General features: G+C 38.7%; 1 protein-coding gene across 4 annotated transcripts in view; it reads right to left on the minus strand.

Annotated features, from left to right (window-relative positions):
- The window catches only part of TRPC6 (transient receptor potential cation channel subfamily C member 6), a 134,868-nt gene that overhangs the window by 39,430 nt on the left and 71,214 nt on the right, over nucleotides 1-24,224 (minus strand). For all 4 annotated transcript variants that reach the window (XM_066371194.1, XM_066371184.1, XM_066371177.1 and 1 more), the window contains exon 2: nucleotides 4,818-5,592. In XM_066371194.1, the coding sequence (XP_066227291.1) occupies nucleotides 4,818-5,592 (775 nt within the window). The remainder of the gene's footprint in view (nucleotides 1-4,817; nucleotides 5,593-24,224) is intronic.

The following is a 24,224-nucleotide window of genomic DNA, read 5'->3' on the forward strand; positions in this document are numbered from 1 at the left end:
GTGAAGATTATACCAAATATAAATGCCAACTTCCTCATAATTATTAGCATTATTGTTTTTATTATCTCATAAGCAATATTCAGACATTCTCATTACCTTATCACAAAGTGGTGCTAACAAATATAAAAAGCACATTGAAATTCCCAGGGCAGCATTTTCACACATTCTTTAATAAATATTCTATCCACCAATTGTGTGATGGATACTATATAGTCTTACTAAAACAGATGTTTTGTAAAATGACATTATATACTTGAAGATTATGGTACACATAGAATATTATTATCTATTAGCCAGCCATGTTTCCTGGGATCACATATAATGCTGGGTCTTTCCTGTTCTTCAGAATAATTGTCACTAAGTGTCACATTGATCACTGAGTTCTGTTGCAACTGATGTGTCATTAGTAAGCATTTACACAGCACCTATTGGTGAGGTTGTGAGGGGTATAAAAATTACACTAGAGAAGAGGTAAAGAGATGAGATACAATTGTAAATGTAAATAAAGACATTTTCTTAGATATGGCAGATGATACTGACTTTCATGTTGATTGTCACCATCATCAGTGGCTACATATTTAACTTAATACAGCGTTTGATAACCAGCTTTTATTTTTCCCTTCACATAGAATTTCTCAGGGCCCCTCTGAAGCTGGCAGAGCAGCAACTAAGTAAACATGTAAATAGTAAACAAGTAAATGTGCTTTCAGGGGCTGAGGTCTCTTATGATGCAAATTGCTGCACTTAACTTCCCTGCCTAATTGCTGACATCCTTGATCTATGCTTCTTCCAGAATGAGATTTTTTTTCTGTCCACCCATTTCAAATTAGGATAGGAAATTCAGAGGCAAGAGCATACACACACTTCAGTGCATTTATTTGTTTCATACCTGCCTCCCTCGAATTGATTCAGTGATCCTTCAGAGCAAAGGCTATCATAGTACATACTCACCTTTGAGTCCTCACATCCTAGCACAGTGTGCGGCACACGGCTGGGAATCAAAAATTTTGTTGAACAATGTAAAGAAAGAAACATAGCTGGGTACAAAACACACCTGGATTTTCATTCTTGCTCTGCTACTTATTAACTATACACTCTGAGAAAAGTTATTTTATTTTCTGGCTTTCTACTAATTTCCCCTAATTATAGAGAACACAAATGTTGCTGTATCATAGAGTGTAAACCACTTAGAATAATTCATAAATCTCAATAAAGGTACATTTCCTCCTTCCTGTTTGGTCTAGATCCCAGCCTTGTGCTTCCAATGCTGTGATTCTGCCTTGTAGGCTACTTAGCACTTTAGCTACAAAGTGACACCTTTGTCACCCTGCTAAGATCTGATAACAGTCACACTGGCTTTCCGCTAACAAAACCTACTTTCAGCTCAGTCACTTTCTTAGAGGTTATTCCTCTTTCAAACAATGTCAGACCTTTCTGAACTTCTGAATACAGAACGGTTTCAAAACAGATGGATCAGGAGTTTCTCTACCTTCCCCTTTCTCAAAGTCAGCAGCAGAGGCACCTGGAGGGCCATGGGCACGTATAGGCACAGATCCCTAGGAAGATGCGAAAGATCTGCAAAAGCTCTAGAAAAACTACTGATCCAGAGTAACAGGAAAGATGACAATCCTTCAAATATGAGAGGTGATTGTAGGGTAAAGAGAACATTGTTACCACAAACAACCTAAAATATAAATAAGTTCAAAAAGGATTTAGAGACATAAGTCATAGGTACATATTGAGATGCTAAAAAGAAATTTGAAATCTGGGAGAATAAATTTGCTGATTAAAATCATCCCTGGTATTGCTCTTCTTGTCTGTAAGCTTATTCTACCTTATCTGAGCTCAGTCGTGTGTCAAGGAGAAAAGCCAGGAGTCATGCTCTCCTCGCTATCAAATTTAACTTCTCAGTGTTTTTTTTTTTTCTTTAATGGTCTGGTATTAGTTGCAAAAATTAGGCTTAGCCTAAGTTTAAGTTTGTTGAGGTTTCATGCTTTCATAGCAAAAAAAAATTATTGACAAAAATTAAATATAAAAATTGAATTTGAATGGGTGAAAAAGTTGAATCTTGTTTCTCCCTATTCTCTATCGAGACATGCAATTCTTTGGGCCTATTAGTTTTCTTCTTATTCTTGTGGCTTTATCTAATTGTTGTTAACTGTGGTCTGGTTGTATCTCTCCATGGAGCCAGCTACAGACCTGGTAATATGGGTAATAAATGCAAATTGTTTGGTTGAGGAGATTCAAAGTGCAAGACTAAAATTGCTCATGGAACTCAGTAGCAACTCTTCTGGCCTCTTTTATTAAAGACTACTATGGTTTTTATGGAAGAGGAAAATTTGAAAGAGGAGGTTAAAGAAGCTGTATGTTAGAGCTTACAAAAATCTTTATGAAAGTTCACATTCTCTGACTCATGAAATAGATTAGTTGCCTTCAAACAGATATGCAAAGATTTTCCAAAGGACCATAAAACATTGATAGCTTTAAGGGAATAAAGTTTCAGATACTTAACTTCCCTAAAACTGATTTTCTTAAAGGTATATCTTTGACCTTTAATTCTCCACTGTTACCCACTCATGTAACTAGCAATAAGGAATCCCCCTTTAATGATTAATTCAAGCACCATAGACCGTAATGGGTCCCTGAATATCCCTACCCTAATACGCATTTCTAGTGAAGATAAAACTTAGTGATAGAAATACAATGTGTTGGTTCATGTTGAAATGTTCTGAATTTAGAACCATGGTATAGTGTGTTCATAGAAAAAATAACTTTTGTTCAATATATTTGCCTCTTTGTTCTCTAACAATCATCAAAAAATACACCCTTCTTGAATGAGAGTCTAGTAAGTAGATGGCAAGCGAGGTTTCAGTACAGAATATTGAATACAGAAATAAAGTTTCATGTATTTAAATGTGTGAGTCTTTTCAACTAGTCTTAATACTCATCTTTAGCTGTATCTTTAGCTAGAATAAAAGGTATCTCAAATGGCCATGGTAGAAAAAAATCAGTGAAGATGATTCTTTTCAATGTGACTTGGAATGGTTTCCAAGATTCAAAATTTTTAAAGGACATTGACTAACATGCATGAATAAAACCCCCCCTTTTTTTAATTTAGAGGAGGGGAGATAGACAGACTCCCTCGGGAGCCTCAAGTGGGATCCGCTTGGTAACCCCTGTCTGGGGCCAATGCTGAATCAGCTATCCTCAGCACCCAGGGCCAATGCTCAAACTTACCAAGCCCCTGGCTGCAAGAAGGGGAGAGGAAGAGAAAAAGGAGAGGGAGAGAAGGGGGAGAGGGAGAAGAGAAGCAGATAGCCAGTTCTCATGTGTGCACTGACTTGGAATTGAGACCGCGGCCATCCATATACCGGGCCAATGCTCTATTCACTGAGCCAAATGGCCAGGGTGAATAAAACTTATATGTGAGCCCTGGAAAAATGGCTCAATTAATTAGAACATTGCCCCAAAGAACAGAGATTGCCAATTCAATTCCTGATCAGGGCACATGCAAGAACAGATCAATATTCCTGTCTCTCTCTCTCTCTTTCTCTCCCCCTTCCTCTCTATAAAATCAATGAAATAAACATTGAAAAAATGAAAACTTTTATGTGATTTCTTTCAGATTCAGTGCATGTAATTTAGTAAGGTAGCTATCAAATCGTATCAAAAATACCCCACCTACAGTGAACCATCTTTTAATTTTATTTTATAAAATCTTTAATAATTCATAAAGCTATTAACAAAATCCAAAGTACCATGCTAGTTTCTTTACCAAGATATTTAGCAGGATATACCTTTTTTTTCATTAACTACATAACAAAAGTGTGAATATGATTACTCCCACTAAAAATTCATTTCCAATAAGAAGTGTTATATATTTAATTCTTTTTCAAAATTTGTATGTTATTATTAAACAATAATGTTTAATTATGTAGTTTTGTTCAAGTGCACAAATAATATAATTAACTTTTTCTGAAATATTTTTAATTTCCAAACCTTATAATAGGAAATTTAAAAAATCAAAAATTTTATATAAATATGTTTCATATAAACATATATAGGTATATATAACTTCATATATATATAGTGATTATGAGAGACTACAATAAAAGGCTATTGGATTAGGAATCACACTTGTGGAGGTAATTAGACTGAAAATAAAAGCTCAAGGAGAAAAAAGAAAGATGTAGCTATTCTGAACGTTAAAGGAGAGGTTCTTCACTTATTTTAAAAGTAGGTGATCAGGGCATCAAATCATCATAGCATTTAGAGGCCATTGGATACATCAGATGGACCAATTTAAGAATTCTGTTTTTAAATGTTAATATTTATACTGAGCAAAAGGTATGCATCTGTCTGTCAAGTCAAACTATGACTTCCTTCAGCATGTCTGACCTCAACAGCATCAATCACCATGCGCTGACAACAGAAAGAATGTTTTATACAAGAAAGATGTTGGGTTTTAGAGTACAGCATATCTGGATTCTGATCCCAGCCTTGTCATTTACCTGTTGTTGATCTTGGACCTTATCTAACCTCTATATACCTCCATTTCTTCATCTGAAAAGGAACTGATATCTTTTCAAGGTTGTGATAAAGATTAGACATAATAACTGTAAAATGTATATAGTATATAGCAAAATATCTCTAAATGATAGTAATCGCAACTTTTACTGCATATAATTATAGCAAAGAGCTTTTTGGGGGAAAAATAAAAGAAACATAAAATCACGTGGTGAGCACAAAGTGGAAGCTTGTAAATATACCTTGAATTTGACCTGCAGAGGGTGAAGTCCTTATTGTTAAAGACCTACCTTGAACTCTTTCTCAATGTTGGCCAGCACTGCCAGCTCATTACTAAGCTCTAAAGCTGTCATGACTGGATCTTCACTAGACAATGACAGGTAAGCTGGACTTGCTAGACCTTTATAGGCATTAATCCTAGATCTGGAGTGGCTAAAGGAGTCATGTTTCTGTTTCTGGTTACATTCACTGCACTTGCAGAAATAATCATGAGGTCGTTCAATCCGAGCACCCTTCCGCAAGAGAGTGTGCACAATTTCATATTCCTGGCAGTGGGCAGCCAGAATGACTGGAGTCACATCATGGGAGAACCGTGTCCCATCTTCATCATAGGCATAAAAATCATCTTGCTGGAGTTCAGACTGGCTGGGACTGGTTGCTAACCTCTTTCCTTCAGCAAAAGCTGGATGACTGAGGATGGCTTCCACAATCCGGACATAACCTTTACTAATAGCTAAAAGCAAGGCATCCCCAACACGAGAGAGATTTTCTTTCTTGAGTAGAAGTTCTGTAATTTCCAGATGCTCGTTGGCCACTGCCAACTGCAGGGCATTTTGGCCCATGTAATCCACACAGTTAACATTGAGTGACAGGCATTCTTCTAACATCTTTCTCACCACTGGGATGTTGCCATACTCAGCTGCATCTAAAAAGCGTTCCTCCTCAGCAGATAGGCTTGTTGAGTGATCGTTAAACATGTACGCAGGTCCTCGGTTAGCTAACCTTCTCCCCTTCTCACGGAGAACTGTCTGCCGCCGGTGGGCCAGTCTGTTGTCGGTGCCTCGTCTGTAATACAATAGAAAAATTGTGAACAAATCATATTAAGAGCAATTTAGTGTGCCAAATGACTTGCCATCTAATGCAATCTTTAAGTATATTAGATGTTGTCTCATTGTCTCTAGACCAACTATAATATAAAATGAAGATGCATTTATTTGTTAATGGATTTCAAGAACTCCTTTAAAAAAAGCCAAGCACATTGTATATTTTAACATTCCAATTTGGGGCGAATACTGGCAATTCCCTTAATCTCTCTGTGCCATTCACATAGAGATCAATGTGTGTTTTTCAATTACAGATGGTATAGACATAAGAAAGACCCATACTTGGTCACCAGTATGATATAGAGTGTGAAAATATATTTTTGAAGTAGAAAAATAGAAAGTGCATTCAAGTTTTACATACATATTGAGCCCTTCCTATGCCAAAGCAAGATATTGTATTAGGCCCAGAAAAACCAATGTGAAAAAAAAGAGACGCTTCTGCTTATATATTCTTGTGGTCTAAAAGAAAAATGGGCAATTAGCACAATACCTTGTTATCAGCTGTTTAATTGTCATAATAAACCTGTAACATTGGTCATCTAGTTTATAGGAGAAAATGACTTGCTAAAAACAAAAGAATTAGCAGGAGTTACGTGAGAGTGTGTTTGGGAAGGTGATACAGGAGTCAGGTTCAGGCGGTGAGTTTTTTCAGGAGAGGGATCAACTATATGCTATCGCATAGGATTCATTAATGGCAATCACTAATGCTTGAACTCTGCAAGGTGTTTTTCTAAGCATTATTGAAAATTTGAGACATTGTCATCAAGATGGGAGGTGGGAAGGAATCCTTCTGTGATAGAGACAGTTTTCAAAGAGGTGGCCAGCCTTCATTCAGTCTGTGATATGAAGAGAAATTGATTCCTCCTCTGATCAAAATTCTACAGTGCAGATCTTTTTTTTTTCTTACTGACTCATAACTTTATGTCCTAAGGTCTTTTTGAACTTAAAGGGCATAAGCCTTATCATTATCACTAACTGGAAACCATAAAGGATGGCTCCTGAAGAATAGGAAAGGGTCAGGTTACAGGGGGGGCCTGAAAAGAAGGAAAAATTGTTCGATTGATTATTGATGTGGCTGAAGGCTCCTCTCTTTATAAATGCTCTAAGAGCCCTCCCACTTTAAAGATAATAATAAATTCCCCAGTATGAAGAGAATTTAACCAGACCAAAAGACCTTATAAACCATCTTCCCTTACAAAGCAACCAAGCCTAGAGAACCTAAATCTCTTTCCCTATTAGCCCTGATCCATATTGTTCCAAATCTCCAGGCAATGCTGTCTATAGTAGAGTGATGCCTAAATAAGATCGCAAAATCCCAGCAACTAAGAAATATTATAGATTATAGTTATCCTAGGAGCTTGAGGAGTATGCTTCCATATTCACAAAGGTTTTTCACAGATTTTCATTCAATACAATCCTTTAGCCATCCAAGTCCTCTTCAAAACCAACCAAGCTAATGTTTTATTAAAAAGACAACTTTGTAGGCCCTGGCCGGTTGGCTCAGCGGTAGAGCGTCGGCCTGGCATGCGGAAGTCCCGGGTTCGATCCCCAGCCGGGGCACACAGGAGAAGCACCCATCTGCTTCTCCACCCTTCCCCCTCTCCTTCCTCTCTGTCTCTCTCTTCCCCTCCTGCAGCCGAGGCTCCATTGGAGCAAAGATGGCCCGGGCGCTGGGGATGGCTCCTTGGCCTCTGCCCCAGGTGCTAGAGTGGCTCTGGTCACAACAGAGCGATGCCCCGGAGGGGCAGAGCATCACCCCCTGGTGGGCAGAGCATCGCCCCCTGGTGGGCATGCCGGGTGGATCCCTGTCGGGCACATGCAGGAGTCTGTCTGACTGTCTCTCTCCGTTTCCAGCTTCAGAAAAAATACAAAAAAATAAAATAAAAATAAAAAAAATAAAAAGACAACTTTGTAAATTAACTAAAGGGCCAATAGCCAGACATTAATAATTTCTAAGCTGGGTCTTTAGATAATGTATATGGAACTTTCATTAAATAATAAGAAAATAACTTCTAAAACTATTTTGTTGTTTCTAGCTATTTTTTGTTTTCAATTCTACTTTTAATTTTATCAACGTTATTCATGTGAATATTTTAAGGACTCTATGAGCTTGTTATAAAAAGCAGCAATCCCTTGTTCTTTATTTTCCCCATTTTCAGATCCCCAGAAGCAATACATTTTAACTCCTTTAGCTAATTATCTGATAATTTAACTAATTATATCCATATGACTTGCTATTTTTTTATTTTCCAGGTTTGGCATTATCTATGGAGTTCCCAATGCAAAATTTCAGGATTCAGCTTTCACAATCTTGCACCATATCTTCACACTCACATAGACACACACAAATAAGCTTCGGGGTTCCATATCTTTCAAGTATAGTTATATCATGACTTTTGTTAGATAATTATTTACATTAGGACAATGCAAGTGCTAGTCATAACTACACAAGTAGTATGCTATAGTGTCTTTTCTGGTATAGCTTCCCTATGTCCTGAAACCCAGCTGTTAAAAATTCTCTTTCTCTATATCAGGGGTCGGGAAACTTTTTGGCTGAGAGAGCCATGAATGCCACATATTTTAAAATGTAATTCCATGAGAGCCATACAACAACCCATGTACTTTACACATTATCAAATAAAAAATTGGTGTTGTCCCAGAAGACAGCTGTGATAGGCTCCAGCCACCTGCAACCATGAATGGGAGTGGTAGGAAACAAATGGATTGTAATATGATACATGAGAATGTTTTATATTTTTAACATTATTATTTTTTTATTAAAAATTTGTCTGCAAGCCAGATGCAGCCATAAAAAGAGCCACATATGACTCGCAAGCCATAGGTTCCCAACCCCTGCTCTATATGCTTAATGTTCTAGGTACCTATGATTAGAATGAAAATTATCTTCTTTATTGTAAGTCTTCCTTTAATGCATTCAACATACTATGTGTTTTTTTTGGTTTTAGCTTCTTGAAGAATCTCTTCTGTAGCCTTCTAACCTGCTAATATGCACTGGTTGCTGTCTAGATCTGATGAATGTATGTTGTTTGAATCCTCCTTTTAGTATCATTTCAAGGGTTCACATTTATGTCAGATTTTTTGTTTTCTGTATCCCAGATTCTACTTTTTCTTAGTTAAGTTCCATGTTCTATCACAACACACACTCTCCAATGACTGAGAAAGTATACCTGGGAGGTAAGTTTCTTGAAATTTTGCATATCCAAAAATGACTTTATGCTACCACCAAACTTAATTAGTAGTTTGGTTGGGTAGAGAACTCTAGGTTGACAATAATTTTGAGTGTTCTTCTGTTATAGTTTTTATAGTTTCTATTGAGAAATGATTCTGGATATTCTCGTGTGTTCACCTAAAATTCACATGATTTTATTCAAGGGAATATCTTTTCTTCCATCATTCAGAGTATTCAGTACACTTTTTTTTTTTTTTTTTTTTTTTTTTTTTTTTTTTTTTCATTTTTCTGAAGCTGGAAACAGGGAGAGACAGTCAGACAGACTCCCGCATGCGCCCGACCGGGATCCACCCGGCACGCCCACCAGGGGGCGACGCTCTGCCCACCAGGGGGCCATGCTCTGCCCATCCTGGGCGTCGCCATATTGCGACCAGAGCCACTCTAGCGCCTGGGGCAGAGGCCACAGAGCCATCCCCAGCGCCCGGGCCATCTTTGCTCCAATAGAGCCTCGGCTGCGGGAGGGGAAGAGAGAGACAGAGAGGAAAGCGCGGCGGAGGGGTGGAGAAGCAAATGGGCGCTTCTCCTGTGTGCCCTGGCCAGGAATCGAACCCGGGTCCTCCGCACGCTAGGCCGACGCTCTACCGCTGAGCCAACCGGCCAGGGCTCAGTACACTTTTTAATTTGAAAAAATGTGTCCTTTTCTGAGAAACATTTTTACTTATTTTCTGATGATTTTGTTTCCTGTTTTTAGTATTGTTTCCTGGAACTCCTTAGTGGATGTTGGACATTCTGGGTTAATTTTTAAATTTTCTTATCTTTTCTTCTTATTTTAAAATTATTGTTTTGCATTATACTCTGAGATACTTCTTTAATTTTATGCTCTAATATATCTTTTTTTATTATTATTAAATTTAATGCAGTGACATTGATAAATCAGGGTACATATGTTGAGGGAAAATATCTCTAGATTATTTTGACATTTGATTGTGCTGTATACCCCTCCCCCAAAGTTAAATTGTCTTCTGTCATCTTCTATCTGGTTTTCTTTGTGCCCCTCCCCTCCCCTAACCCCTCTCTCCTTCTTCACCCTCTCCCCCCTCTCCCAACCTCCCGCCCCTGTTGCCATCACATTCTTGTTCATGTCTCTGAGTCTCATTTTTATGTCCCTTCTATGTATGGATTCATCTTAGTTTTTTTTTTTGTTTTTTTTTCTGATTTATTTATTTCACTCCGTATAATGTTGTCAAGGTCCATCCATGTTATTGTAAATGATCCGATGTCATCATTTCTTATGGCTGAGTAGTATTCCATAGTATATATGTACCAAAGCTTTTTAATCCACTCGTCCTCTGACAGACACTTGCGCTGTTTCCAGATCTTCACTATTGTGAACAATGCTGCCACAAACATGCGGGTGCATTTCTCCTTTTCGAGCCGTTCTATGGTGTCCTTGGGGTATAATCCTAAAAGTGGGATAGCTGGGTCAAAAGGCAGTTCGATTTTCAGATTTTTGAGGAATCTCCATACTGTTTTCCACAGTGGCTGCACCAGTCTGCATTCCCACCAGCAGTGCAGGAGGGTTCCCTTTTCTCCACATCCTCGCCAGCACTTATTCTGTGTTGTTTTGTTGATAAGCGCCATTCTGACTGGTGTGAGGTGATATCTCATTGTGGTTTTAATTTGCATTTCTCTAATGATTAGTGATGTTGAGCATTTTTTCATATGCCTGTTGGCCATCTGTATGTCCTCTTTGGAGAAGTGTCTATTCATCTCTTTTGCCCATTTTTGGATTGGGTTGTTTGTCTTCCTGGTGTTGAGTTTTACAAGTTCTTTATAAATTTTGGTTATTAACCCCTTATCAGACATATTATCAAATATATTTTCCCATTGTGTAGTTTGTCTTTTTATTCTGTTCTTGTTGTCTTTAGCTGTGCAAAAGCTTTTTAGTTTGATATAGTCCCATTTGTTTATCCTGTCTTTTATTTCACTTCCCCGTGGAGATAAATCAGCAAATATATTGCTCCGAGAGATGTCGGAGAGCTTACTGCCTATGTTTTCTTCTAAGATGCTTATGGTTTCACAGCCTACATTCAAGTCTTTTATCCATTTTGAGTTTATTTTTGTGAGTGGTGTAAGCTGGTGATCTAGTTTCATTTTTTTGCAGGTAGCTGTCCAATTTTCCCAACACCATTTGTTAAAGAGGCTGTCTTTACTCCATTGTATTTCCTTACCTCCTTTGTCAAATATCAGTTGTCCATAGAACTGTGGGTTTATTTCTGGGTTCTCTGTTCTGTTCCATTGATCTATATGCCTGTTCTTATGCCAGTACCAGGCTGTTTTGAGTACAACGGCCTTGTAGTATAACTTGATATCAGGAAGTGTGATACCTCCCACTTTATTCTTCTTTTTTAAGATTGCTGAGGCTATTTGTGTCCTCTTTTGGTTCCATATAAATTTTTGGAATATGTGATCTATATCTTTGAAGTATGTCATTGGTATTTTAATTGGTATTGCATTGAATTTATAAATTGCTTTGGGTAATATAAACATTTTAATGATGTTTATTCTTCCTAACCATGAGCACGGTATATGCTTCCACTTGTTTGTATCTTCCTTGATCTCTTTTATCAATGCTTTGTAATTTTCCGAGTACAAGTCTTTAATCTTCCTGGTTAAGTTTACTCCTAGGTACTTTATTTTTTTGGTTGTAATTGTGAAGGGGATTGTTTCCTTAATTTCTCTTTCTGACTGTTCATTGTTGGTGTATAAAAATGCTTCTGATTTCTGAGTATTGATTTTATATCCTGCCACTTTGCTGAATTTATTTATCAGGTCCAGTAGTTTTTTGACTGAGTCTTTAGGGTTTTCTATATACAATATCAGATCATCTGCAAATAATGATAGTTTTACTTCTTCTTTTCCAACTTGAATGCCTTTTATTTCTTCTTCTTGTCTGATTGCTGTGGCTAGGACTTCCAGGACTATGTTAAATAAGAGTGGTGAAAGGGGGCACCCCTGCCTTGTTCCTGATCTTAAGGGTATTGCTTTTAAATTTTGCCCATTGAGTATGATGTTGGCTGTGGGTTTCTCATAGATGGCTTTTATCATGTTGAGGTATGTTCCCTGTATTCCCACTTTGCTGAGAGTTTTGATCATGAATGGGTGCTGGATTTTATCAAATGCTTTTTCTGCATCTATTGAAATTATCATATGGTTTTTCTCCTTCTTTTTGTTTATGTGATGAATCACATTGATTGATTTATGAATATTGTACCAGCCTTGCCTCCCCAGGATAAATCCCACTTGATCATGGTGTATGATTTTTTCCATATATTGTTGGATCCGGTTTGCTAATATTTTGTTGAGGATTTTAGCATCTATATTCATCAGAGATAGTGGCCTATAATTTTCTTTCTTTGTGTTGTCTTTGCCTGGTTTTGGAATCAGAATTATGCTCGCCTCATAAAAGGAGCTTGGAAGTCTTCCTTCCTCTTGAATTTTTTGAAATAGTTTGAGAAGGATAGGAGTTAGTTCTTCTTTGAATATTTGGTAGAATTTCGTTGTGAAGCCATCGGGCCCTGGACTTTTCTTTGTTGGGAGTTTTTTGATAACTGTTTCGATCTCATTTGGTGTAATCGGTCTGTTTAGGTTTTCTGATTCTTCCAGATTGATTTTTGGAAGATTGTATGTTTCAAGGAATTTGTCCATTTCATCTAGGTTGTCTAGTTTTTTGGCATACAGTTCTTCATAGTATTTTCTTACAATATTTTGTATTTCTGTTGTGTCAGTTGTTATTTCTCCTCTCTCATTTCTAATTTTATTTATTTGAGTCCTCTCTCTCTTTTTCTTGGTGAGTCTACTTAAAGGTTCATCAATCTAGTTTACCTTTTCAAAGAACCAGCTCCTTGCCTGACCTGTGGTGGCGCAGTGGATAAAGCTTCGACCTGGAAATGCTGAGGTTGCCGGTTCGAAACCCTGGGCTTGCCTGGTCAAGGCACATATGGGAGTTGATGCTTCCAGCTCCTCCCCCCTTCTCTCTCTCTGTCTCTCCTCTCTCTCTGTCTCTTCCTCTCCTGTCTAAAATGAATAAATAAAAAATAAAGAAAAAATTTTAAAAAAAAAACAAAGAACCAGCTCCTAGTTTCATTGATCCTCTGTATTGTTTCTTTAGCCTCTATGTCATTTATTTCTGCTCTGATCTTTATTATTTCCTTCCTTCTACTACATTTGGGCTTTACTTGCTGTTCTTTTTCTAATTCTTTTAGATGCAGGGTTAAGTTGTTTATTTGAGCTTTTTCTAGCTTCTGAAAGTGTGCCTGTAGTGCTATGAACTTCCCTCTCAGCACTGCTTTTGCTGTGTCCCATAAATTTTGAGTTGTTGTATGCTCATTGTCATTCGTTTCTAGGAATTTTTTTATTTCTTCTTTGATCTCATTCTTAATCCATTCATTATTTAGCACCCTGCTATTTAGTTTCCATGTGTTTGAGAATTTTTGAGCTTTTCTGCTGTGATTCATTTCTAGTTTCATGCCGTTGTGATCGGAGAAGGTGCTTGATATGATTTCAGTCTTCTTAAATTTGTTGAGAGCACTTTTGTGCCCTAACATGTGGTCTATCCTAGAGAATGTACCATGAGCGCTTGAAAAGAATGTATATTCTGCTGCTTTAGGGTGAAAGGATCTGAAGATATCTATTAAATTGAGTTGATCTAGTGTTTCCAATAAGTCTGCTGTTTCTTTGTTAATTTTCTTTCTTGAGGATCTATCTAGTGATGTTAGTGGGGTATTGAAATCCCCTATTATTATAGTGTTGCTGTTGATCTCGCCCTTTAAATCCATCAAAGTCTGCTTTATATATTTGGGTGCTCCTATATTAGGTGCATAGATATTTATAATAGTTATATCTTCCTGTTGGATTACTCCCTTTATCATTATGTAGTGGCCTTCTTTATCTCTTACTATATCCTTTGTTTTAAAGTCCAATTTGTCTGATATAAGTATTGCTACCCCAGCTTTTTTTTCATTTCCGTTTGCATGAAATGTTTTTTTCCATCCTTTTACCTTCAATCTATGTGTGTCTTTTGTTCTAAGGTGTGTCTCTTGTAGACAACATAGGTATGGGTCCTGCTTTCTTATCCACGCAGCTACCCTATGTCTTTTGATTGGATCATTTAATCCATTTACATTTAAGGTTATTATTGATATGTAGTTGTTTATTGCCATTTTCTTCTTTAAAGGTGTATTCCTTTTTTTGCTATATTCTTTTCCAACTTTGATCTGTTTACAACAGGCCCCTTAACATTTCTTGCAGCGTTGGTTTGGTTGTAATGAATTCCTTGAGTTGTTTTTTGTCTGGGAAGCTTTTTATTTCTCCTTCGATTTTAAACGATAGCCTTGCTGGATAAAGTAGTCTTGGTTGTAGGTTCTTGTTCTGCATTACTTTGAATATTTCTTGCCATTCCCTTCTGGCCTCAAGTGTTTCTGTTGAGAAGTCAGATGTCATCCTTATGGGGGCTCCTTTGTAGGTGATAACTTTTTTTTCTCTTGCAGCTTTTAATATTTTCTCTTTATCGCTTAGCTTTGGTATTTTAATTATGATGTGTCTTGGTGTAGGTTTCTTTGGGTTTCTCTTTAATGGAGTTCTCTGTGCTTCTTGGACTTGTAAGAGTTTCTCTTGCATTAATTTAGGGAAGTTTTCAGTTATGATATGATTGAACAAAGTTTCTATCCCTTGTTCTTTTTCTTCTTCTTCAGGAACCCCTATGATGCGGATGTTATTTCTCTTCATGTTGTCACAGAGCTCTCTAAGTGTTTCCTCTGACTTTTTGAGTCTCTTTTCTCTTTTCTTCTCTGCTTTCATGCCTTCATTCCAGTTGTCCTCCAACTCGCTGATTTGATCCTCTGCTGTATCCATCCTGTTTTTAATTCCTTCCATTGTGGTCTTCATTTCTGATATTGTATTTGTCATCTCTGACTGATTCTTTTTTAATATTTCAATATCCTTTTTTATACTTGCTATTTCTTTATTTAGGTTTTCAAACTGCCCCTCCATGTTGTTCTAAGATCCCTAAGCATCCTTACAATCATTATTTTGAACTCCGCATCTGGAAGTTTTATTATTTCCATATCACTCAGCTCATCTCTCAAGGGTGTCTCTTGTGGTTTCATTTGGGTTGCACTCCTTTGTCTTCTCATAATGGTGTTTTATTTGTAGAGTTGCTTGAGTCTAGGCTTGGTGTTTTCTGCCTCCTGTTTTCAGTTGTGTTATTTCTAGGTCTTCTTTGGTTGGTATCAGCTATTATTTGTAATCCACTTTCGGATTTGGGCAGCTTTGAAGTCTTGATTTGTTTGTTTTCTTAACAGGTGATAGTCTTGTTAACTGATCTCAGCAGGGGGCTTCCTTGAAACTGTAACCAGGAATGCTGTGGGTGTAACCTGAGACGCTGAAGGTCTCTTCCACCAACTAATCTCACTGGGGGCAGGGTTTTTCTCAGCTTCAGTAGGGGGAGGTGTATCTCAGATCTCCATGGAGACCTGAGTTACTGCCCCTCCTCCCCACTTCTTGTTTTCAGCTGTGTCTTGTTGCGCTGATTGGAGCTGGATAGATGTCCGGAGATCTCTGATCCGGAAGCACTTCAGCTCTGTTTTGTGAAAGGTTCAGTCCCTCCCCCAGCTATGGCCGCCTCCAGCATGAATGAGTCAGCTTTTTTATTTCGTTTCTTGCATACCTTAGCCCCTCACAGTCTGTCCCTCTCCTTGTCCTTTCCACTTGGGAGATAAGCTGGTCTTTTCAACCCACCTTGCTCCCTGGTCGCCAGGTAAGTGGCTGTGAGCAGTAGTTTCTGCTCTTTCTCCTCTGTGAAATCCTCTCTGGGCTCTCAGCCTCACCCCCCCCCCCCGCCGTTCCTGTAAGCAGAGGAGATTCAGGCACTCCTTACCAGGTTTATTGTGGCTTCCTCTTTGCTCCTTGGTTTTTGAGAGCTGTTCTTGCAGTTCAGTGTTGGTTTTTCATGCTGATTTTTCCTAAATTAATTTGTATTCCAGTTTGGTGTTGAGAGCTGGGCGTCTGTGCATCCACCTACTCCGCTGCCATCTTCCTCCGACCTGCTCTAATATATCTTTTGAAATTTTTTTCTGCTATTATATTTTAATTGTCAAAAACATCATTTTGTTCCTCAAATGTTTCTTATATAATACTTTTCTGCCTTCAAAAACATACTATCTTGTCTTGTCCAATTCTGGAGATATTGTGATATACACTACACTGATAAAAATACTTCAGGGAGGACAAGATGGGGGTGGAGTCGGCAGACATACCAACTTCCACCTCCCAGAACCAAAGTGGATTACAACTTAATTTTAAGAACCATTATCTGAAAAAATCAACTTTGGACTAAGACTCTTCAACCAAGGAACACTGAAGAAGCCACACTGAGACTGGTAGAAAAAGCGGAAACATGGGAGGGCTGCCTAGCTCCCCAGAGCAAATGGCAGCCTGGAGAGACTTGCGTGGCAGGAAGTGAGTTTAGCAGAGAGGGGAGGGTCCTGAGCCTCAGGAACAAAGCCCTAGCCTGCAGTGCCAGAGCCTAGAAGAGGTGTATGGACAGTATTTAGCTGGAAACAAGTCAGGATACTGTTTGTGAGAAAGACACTGATTTCTCAGAACCAGGATTCTTCTTAAAGGGACTGCGTAGAAAACCTCTGTCACAACCACTCACCTGAGGCTCTGGATGACGGGGAGAGAGGAGAGGACCAGAGCAGCAGGAAGAGAATATAATCTAGGAGGCACAGGGAGAAACACTTTGAGGGACAACCAACCTAACCCCTGGGCTGAGTCACTTCCGAAATCTGAAGTGAATATTTCTCCTGGAAACAGCAATACCAGCAAAGGGAAGCAGGACACCAGCCAAACAAGCTCTCACGGTACTTAGAGCAGAGTCGTTTAAAAGGAGGGAGCTTTTGGGTCTACTGTATTGAGTGTTAGGGTATGATCTGCAGTGCCCCCACTCACACGGCTGAAGGCTCGCCCAAGGGCAGTGGTGGCAGGATGTGGAAGCGTGGTTCCATTGGTAAGGGTGGAAGCTGGCTGGTCACCACTGAGCCCAGGTGTGAGCTCAGTCTTGCCGGGCTGGGGTGGAGGGGACATGTGGAAATGGTCAAGTCCAGCTGCGTGCCATCTGCAATCCAGCCTGCAGGGGGAGGGAACAAGCCCTGGAAGGGGCAGAGACCTGCCCTTGAGCAAGGGTGCAGGAGCACAGCCTCTCCCAGCCCACGGGAACCGAAGCTTGTGGCCTGATGCCCAAGCCAGCTCCTCCCACAGGGGTGGAGCGAAAGCCCAGAACAGGCAGAGTCCCATGACTGAGCAAGAGCACACAGCCCTGCCTGGCCCATGGAGCCAAGGTTTGCAGCCATTCCACAAGCAGGCTTCTCCCACAGGGGCAGGGCGAAAGCCTGGAATCAGGCAGAGACAAACAGCTGAGCAAAGGTGCTCACCACTGCCAGCAGGGCCAAGGCTTGTGGCTGGGCATATTGCATAAACCCACCCGCAGGGGCAGGGATATGGCCGAGGCCACCGAGGCTTGTACACCCAAGCACGTGATCAAAACCCCTCCCATGATGGAGAGGCAGAAACCACAGCAACAGCCCCAGTGGGTTGGCACCAGCAATCCCCATACCCAAATGCCTTAGACAACAGCAGCAGAGGGGGTGGCAGGCCTGCAGACAGACCACACCTAGGGAACACAGAGGCCACAACCAGTGGACTCCAGTGGCCAAAACCTTCTTTTACACAGACAAAATGAGAAGGCAGAGAAATGCAACACAAATGAATCAAGAGAAATCCCCAGAAAAGGACCTGAATGAGTCAGATATAACCAAATTACCAGATGCAGAGTTTAAAATAACGATTGTTAGGATGCTCATTGATCTTAGAACAATAGACGGTCATTATGAACACCTAATAAAGAGATAGCAAATATTAAAAAGGACATTGAAAGAATAAAAAAGAACCAGTCAGAAATGATAAATACAATATCAGAAATACAGAACACAATGGAAGGAATGAAAAGCAGGATGGATGAAGCTGAGAATAGAATCAGCGAGTTAGAGAACAAAATAAATGAAGGCACAGAAGCAGAGCAGAAAAAAGAAAAGAGACTCAAAAAGTCTGAGGAAACTCTAAGAGAGCTCTGTGAGCATGAAGAGAAATACCATCCACATCATAGGGGTTCGTAAAGAAGAAGAGAAAGAACAAGGGATAGAGACTTTGTTCAAACATATCATAGCTGAAAACTTCCCTAAATTAAAGCAGGAAAACATCTCACAAGTTCAAGAAGCACAGAGAACTCCATTAAAGAGAAACCCAAGGAAATCAACACCAAGACACATTATAATTAAAATACGCAAAGCTAAGTGATAAAGAGAAAATATTAAAAGATGCTAGAAAAAAAAAGGCTATCACCTACAAAGGAGCCCTCATAAGGATGATTTCCAACTTCTCAACAGAAACACTTGAAGCCAGAAGGGAATGGCAAGAAATATTCAAAGTAGCCCTGGCCGGTTGGCTCAGTGGTTGAGAGTCACCCTGGTATGCAGGAGTCCCGGGTTTGATTCCCGGCCAGGGCACATAGGAGAAGCACCCATCTGCTTCTCCACCCCTCCCCCTCTCCTTCCTCTCTGTCCCTCTCTTCCCCTCCCACAGCCAAGGCTCCATTGGAGCAAAGTTGGCCCGGGTGCTCAGGATAGTTCTATGGCCACTGCCTCAGGTGCTAGAATGGCTCTGGTTGCAACAGAGCGACACCCCTTGGTGGGCATGCCGGGTGGATCCCAGTTGGGTGCATGCGGGAGTCTGTCTGACTGCCTTCCCATTTCCAGCTTCAGAAAAATACAAAAAAAAAGAGAAATATTCAAAGTAATGCAGAACAAGAGCCTACAACCAAGACTACTTTATCCAGCAAGGCTATCATTTAAAATTGAAGGGAAAATAAAAAGCTTCCCAGACAAAAAAAAACTCAAGGAATTCACTACAACCAAATCAATGCTGCAAGAAATGCTAAGGGCCTGTTGTAAACAGATTAAAGGGGAAAAAGAATATAGCAAAAGAAGAATACAGTTTTACAGAATAAAATGGTAATAAACAACTACATATCAATAATAACCTTAAATGTAAATGGATTAATGACCCGATCAAAAGACATAGGGTAGCTGTGTGGATAAGAAAACAGGACCCATACATATGCTGTCTCCAAGAGACATACCTTAAAACAAAAGATGCACATAGACTGAAGATAAAAGGATGGAAAAAATATTTCATGCAAATGGAAATGAAAAAAAAAGCTGGGGTAGCAATACTTATATCAGACAAATTGGACTTTAAAACAAAGGCTATAATAAGAGATAAAGAAGGTCATTATATAATGATAAAGGGAGCGATCCAACAGGAGGATGTAACCATTATAAATATCTACGCACCTAATATAGGAGCACCTAAATATATAAAACAGACTTTGATGGATTTAAAGGGTGAGATCAATAGCAATAATATAATAGTAGAGGATTTCAATACCACACTAACATCATTAGATAGGTCCTCAAGAAAAAAATTAACAAAGAAACAGCAGACTTAAAGGACACACTAGATCAACTTAATTTAATAGATATCTTCAGAACCTTTCACCCCAACGCAGCAGAATATACATTGTTTTCAAGTGCTCATGGTACATTCTCTAGGATAGACCACATGTTAGGGCACAAAAGCGGTCTCAACAAATTTAAGAAGATTGAAATCATATCGAGCACTTTCTCTGATCACAATGCCATGAAAATAGAAATCAACCACAACAGAAAAACTGAAAAATACTCAAACACTTGGAAACTATATAGCATGTTATTAAATAACAAATGAGTTAACAATGAGACCAAAGAAGAAAATAAAAAAGTTTTAGAAATGAATGATAATGAGCATATATCAACTCAAAATATATGGGACACAGCAAAAGAAGTCCTGAGAGGGAAGTTCATAGCATTACAGGCATACCTTAAGAAGTTAGAAAAAGCTCAAATAAACAACCTGACCTTGCATCTAAAAGAACAAGAAAAAGAACAGCAAGTAAAGCCCAGAGGTTGTAGAAGGAAGAAAATAATAAAGATCAGAGTGGAAATAAATGACATAGAGGCTAAAGAAACAATACAGAGGATCAATGAAACCAGGAGCTGATTCTTTGAAAAGGTAAACAAGATCAATGAACCTTTACCCAGTCTTACCAAGAAAAAAAGAGAGAGGTCAAGTAAATAAAATTAGAAATGAGAGTGGAGAAATAACTGACATGACAGAAATACAAAATATTGTAAGAAAATATTATGAAGAACTGTATGCCAAAAAACTAGACAACCTAGGTGAAATGGACAAATTCCTTGAAACATATAATCTTTCAAAATTACTCTGGAAGAATCAGAAAACCTAAACAGACTGATTACAACAAATGAGACTGATACAGTTATCAAAAGACTCCCAAAAAAAAAAGTCCTGGGCCTGATGGCTTTTCAAGTGAATTCTACCAAATATTCAAAGAAGAACTAACTCCTATCTTTCTCAAGCTATTTCAAAAAATTTAAGAGGAAGGAAGACTTCCAAGCATCTTTTATGAGGCGAGCATTATTCTGATTCAAAAACCAGGCAAAGACAACATAAAGAAAGAAAATTATAGGCCAATATTCCTCATAAATTTAGATGTTAAAATCCTCAAAAAAATATTAGCAAACCGGATCCAGCAATATATGGAAAAAATTATACACCATCATCAACTGGGATTTATTCTTGGGAGGCAAGGCTGGTACAATATTCACAAATCAATCAATGTGATTCATCACATAAACAAAAGGAAGGAGAAAAACCACATGATTATTTCAATAGATGCAGAAAAGGCATTTGATAAAATCCAGCACCCATTCATGATCAAAACTCTCAGCAAAGGGAGAATACAGGGAACATACCTCAACATGAAAAAGGCCATCTATGAGAAACCCACAGCCAACATCATACTCAATGGGAAAAAATTAAAAGCAATACCCTTAAGATCAGGAACAAGGCAGGGGAGCCCCCTTTCACCACTTTTATTCAACATTGTTCTGGAAGTCCTAGTCACAGCAATCAGACAAGAAAAAAAATAAAAGGCATCCAAATTGGAAAAGAAGAAGTAAAACTATCATTATTTGCAGATGATATGATATTGTATATAGAAAACCCTAAAGTCTCAGTCAAAAAACTACTGGACCTGATAAATGAATTCAGCAAGGTGGTTGGATATAAAATCAATACTCAGAAATCAGAGGCATTTTTATACACCAACAATGAACAGTCAGAAAGAGAAATTAAGGAAACAATCCCCTTTACCATTGCAACCAAAAAAATAACGTACCTAGGAGTAAATTTAACCAGGAAGATTAAAGACTTGTACTCGGAAAATTATAAAACATTGATAAAAGAGATCAAGGAAGATACAAACAAGTGGAAGCATATACCATGCTCATGGTTAGGAAGAATAAACCTCATTAAAATATCTATATTACCCAAAGCAATTTATAAATTCAATGCAATACCAATTAAAATACCAATGACATACTTCAAAGATATAAAACACATATTCCAAAAATTTATATGGAACCAAAAGAGAACACGAATAGCCTCAGAAATCTTGAAAAGGAAGAATAAAATGGGAGGTATCACACTTCTGGATATTAAGTTATATTACAAGGCCATTGTACTCAAAACAACCTGGTACTGCCATAGGAACAGGCATATAGATCAATGGAACAAAACAAAGAACCCAGAAATAAACCTACACCTTTATGGACAATTGATATTTGACAAAGGAGGTAAGAGCATACAATGGAGTAAAGACAGCCTCTTCAACAAATGCTGTTGGGAGAATTGGACAGCTACCTGCAAAAAAAATGAAACTAGACCACCACTTACACCATTCACAAAAATAAACTCAAAATGGATAAAAGATTTAAATGTAAGCCGTAAAACCATAAGCATCTTAGAAGAAAATATAGGCAGTAAGCTCTCTGACTTCTCTTGCAGCAATATATTTGCCGATTTATCTCCACGGGCAAGTGAAATAAAAGGCAGGATAAACAAATGGGACTATATCAAACTAAAAAGCTTTTGTTTAGCTAAAGACAATAAAAACAGAATAAAGGCCCTGGCCAGTTGGCTCAGTGGTAGAGTGTCGGCCTGGCGTGTAGAAGTCCGGGGTTTGATTCCCGGCCAGGGCACACAGGAGAAGCGTCCATCTGCTTCTTCACCCCTCCCCCTCTCCTTCCTCTCTGTCTCTCTCTTCCCCTCCCGCAGTCGAGGCTCCATTGGAGCAAAGATGGCCTGGGCACTGGGGATGGCTCCTTGGCCTCTGCCCCAGGCGCTAGAGTGACTCTGGTCGCAACAGAGCGACGCCCCGGAGGGCCAGAGCATCGCCCCCTGGTGGGCAGAGTGTCACCCCTGGTGGGCGTGCCGGGTGGATCCCGGTCAGGCGCATGCGGGAGTCTGTCTGACTGTCTCTCCCCATTTCCAGCTTTAGAAAAATACAAAAAATAAAATAAAATAAAATAAAAAAGAACAGAATAAAAAGACAAACTACACAATGGGAGAACATATTTGACAATACGTCTGATAAGGGGTTATTAACCAAAATTTATAAAGAACTTGTAAAACTCAACACCAGGAAGACAATCCAATCAAAAAATGGACAAAAGAAATGAATAGACACTTCTCCAAAAAGGACATACAGATGGCCAATAGGCATATGAAAAAATGCTCAACATCACTAATCATTAGAGAAATGCAAATTAAAACCACAATTTGATATCACTTCACACCAGTCAGAATGGCGCTCATCAACAAAACAACACAGAATAAGTGCTGGCGAGGATGTGGAGAAAAGGGAACCCTCCTGCACTGCTGGTGGGAATGCAGAATGGTGCAGCCACTATGGAAAACAGTATGGAGACTCCTCAAAAAATTAAAAATCAAACTGCCTTTTGACCCAGCTATCACACTTTTAGGAATATACCCTAAGAACACCATAGTACTGTTTCAAAAGGAGAAATGCACCCCCATGTTTATGGCAGCATTGTTCACAGTAGTGAAGATCTGGAAACAGCCCAAGTGTCTGTCAGAGGACGAGTGGATTAAAAAGCTTTGGTACATATATACTATGGAATACTACTCAGCCATAAGAAATGGTGACATCGGATCATTTACAACAACATGGATGGACCTTGATAACATTATACTGAGCAAAATAAGTAAATCAGAAAAAACTATGATCTATATAATTCCATACATAGGTGGGACATAAAATGAGACTCAGAGACAGGCAAGAGTGTGGTGGTTGGGGGAGGGGAAAGGCACAAAGAAAGGCAGTTAGAAGGTGAGGAACAAAGAAAGGCAGTTAGAAGGTGAGGGAACACAATTGGACTTTGGGTGATGGGAATACAGCATAATCTAATGTCAAAATAACCTAGAGATGTTTTCTCTGAACATATGTACCCTGATTTATCAATGTCACCCCAATAAAATTAATAATAAAAAAGTACTTCAGAAAATTTACTCCTAAGTTGTTTTTTTATGTTTTTTGCTTTGTTTTCTATATTTTATATCAGAGTTTCTCCTCAAATTGCTAGTGATTTTTAGATATTCTTTTCCATTAAAAAATATAATTATTACTTTAACATTTTTTTCAAAGCAGTGGAATTTTCCCTGAGAATTAGCCACAAGGTGATTCTTAGAGGTGAGTTTCTAGAACAGTCAGAGGCAGATTAAGGTCAGTTGAGGCCCCAGACACAGAAGAAAATATTGGGCCACTGAAAAAAAAAGAGAGAGACAGGGGGGAAAAAAATACAGTTTAACCATATTTTAAAATAAATAAAAAATATTATGTACTATTAATGTTATAACTGCACATATGAAACCGAACTTGGTGTCATTAGAAAAAAGTGTAAAGTTGAGGTTTTGTGGGGCCCTTCAGAAGTCGGAGCACAAGTTGTGAGCCTGGTGTGCCCACTGTTAAATCTGCCTCTGAGAACAGCAGCATTATTTCTGAGGTAACAGGATGGATGAGGTAGAAGAGACAAGATGTCACCAAAATCTGTTACATGAGCAACCACCTATCATCTTCCTTCTGAAATTCTGAGCTCTCTTTCTCTCTGTCACTTTTATGGCTTCTAATAACTTCTTTAGCCTTCACTTCCTCTCTTGTCTTCTGTATATATTAACATTCTATAATTTCTGTTATTGACACAAGAGGAAGTTCAATAATTAGGGGAAGGGGAAGTATCTGCTGAACATAGATAATGCTTTGAAAAAACAATAAAAAAAATTTAAGGGAGAAAAGAATAAGGATTAGA

The sequence above is a fragment of the Saccopteryx leptura genome, chromosome 1 (assembly GCF_036850995.1).
Source record: "Saccopteryx leptura isolate mSacLep1 chromosome 1, mSacLep1_pri_phased_curated, whole genome shotgun sequence".
Taxonomy (NCBI): Eukaryota; Metazoa; Chordata; class Mammalia; order Chiroptera; family Emballonuridae; genus Saccopteryx; species Saccopteryx leptura.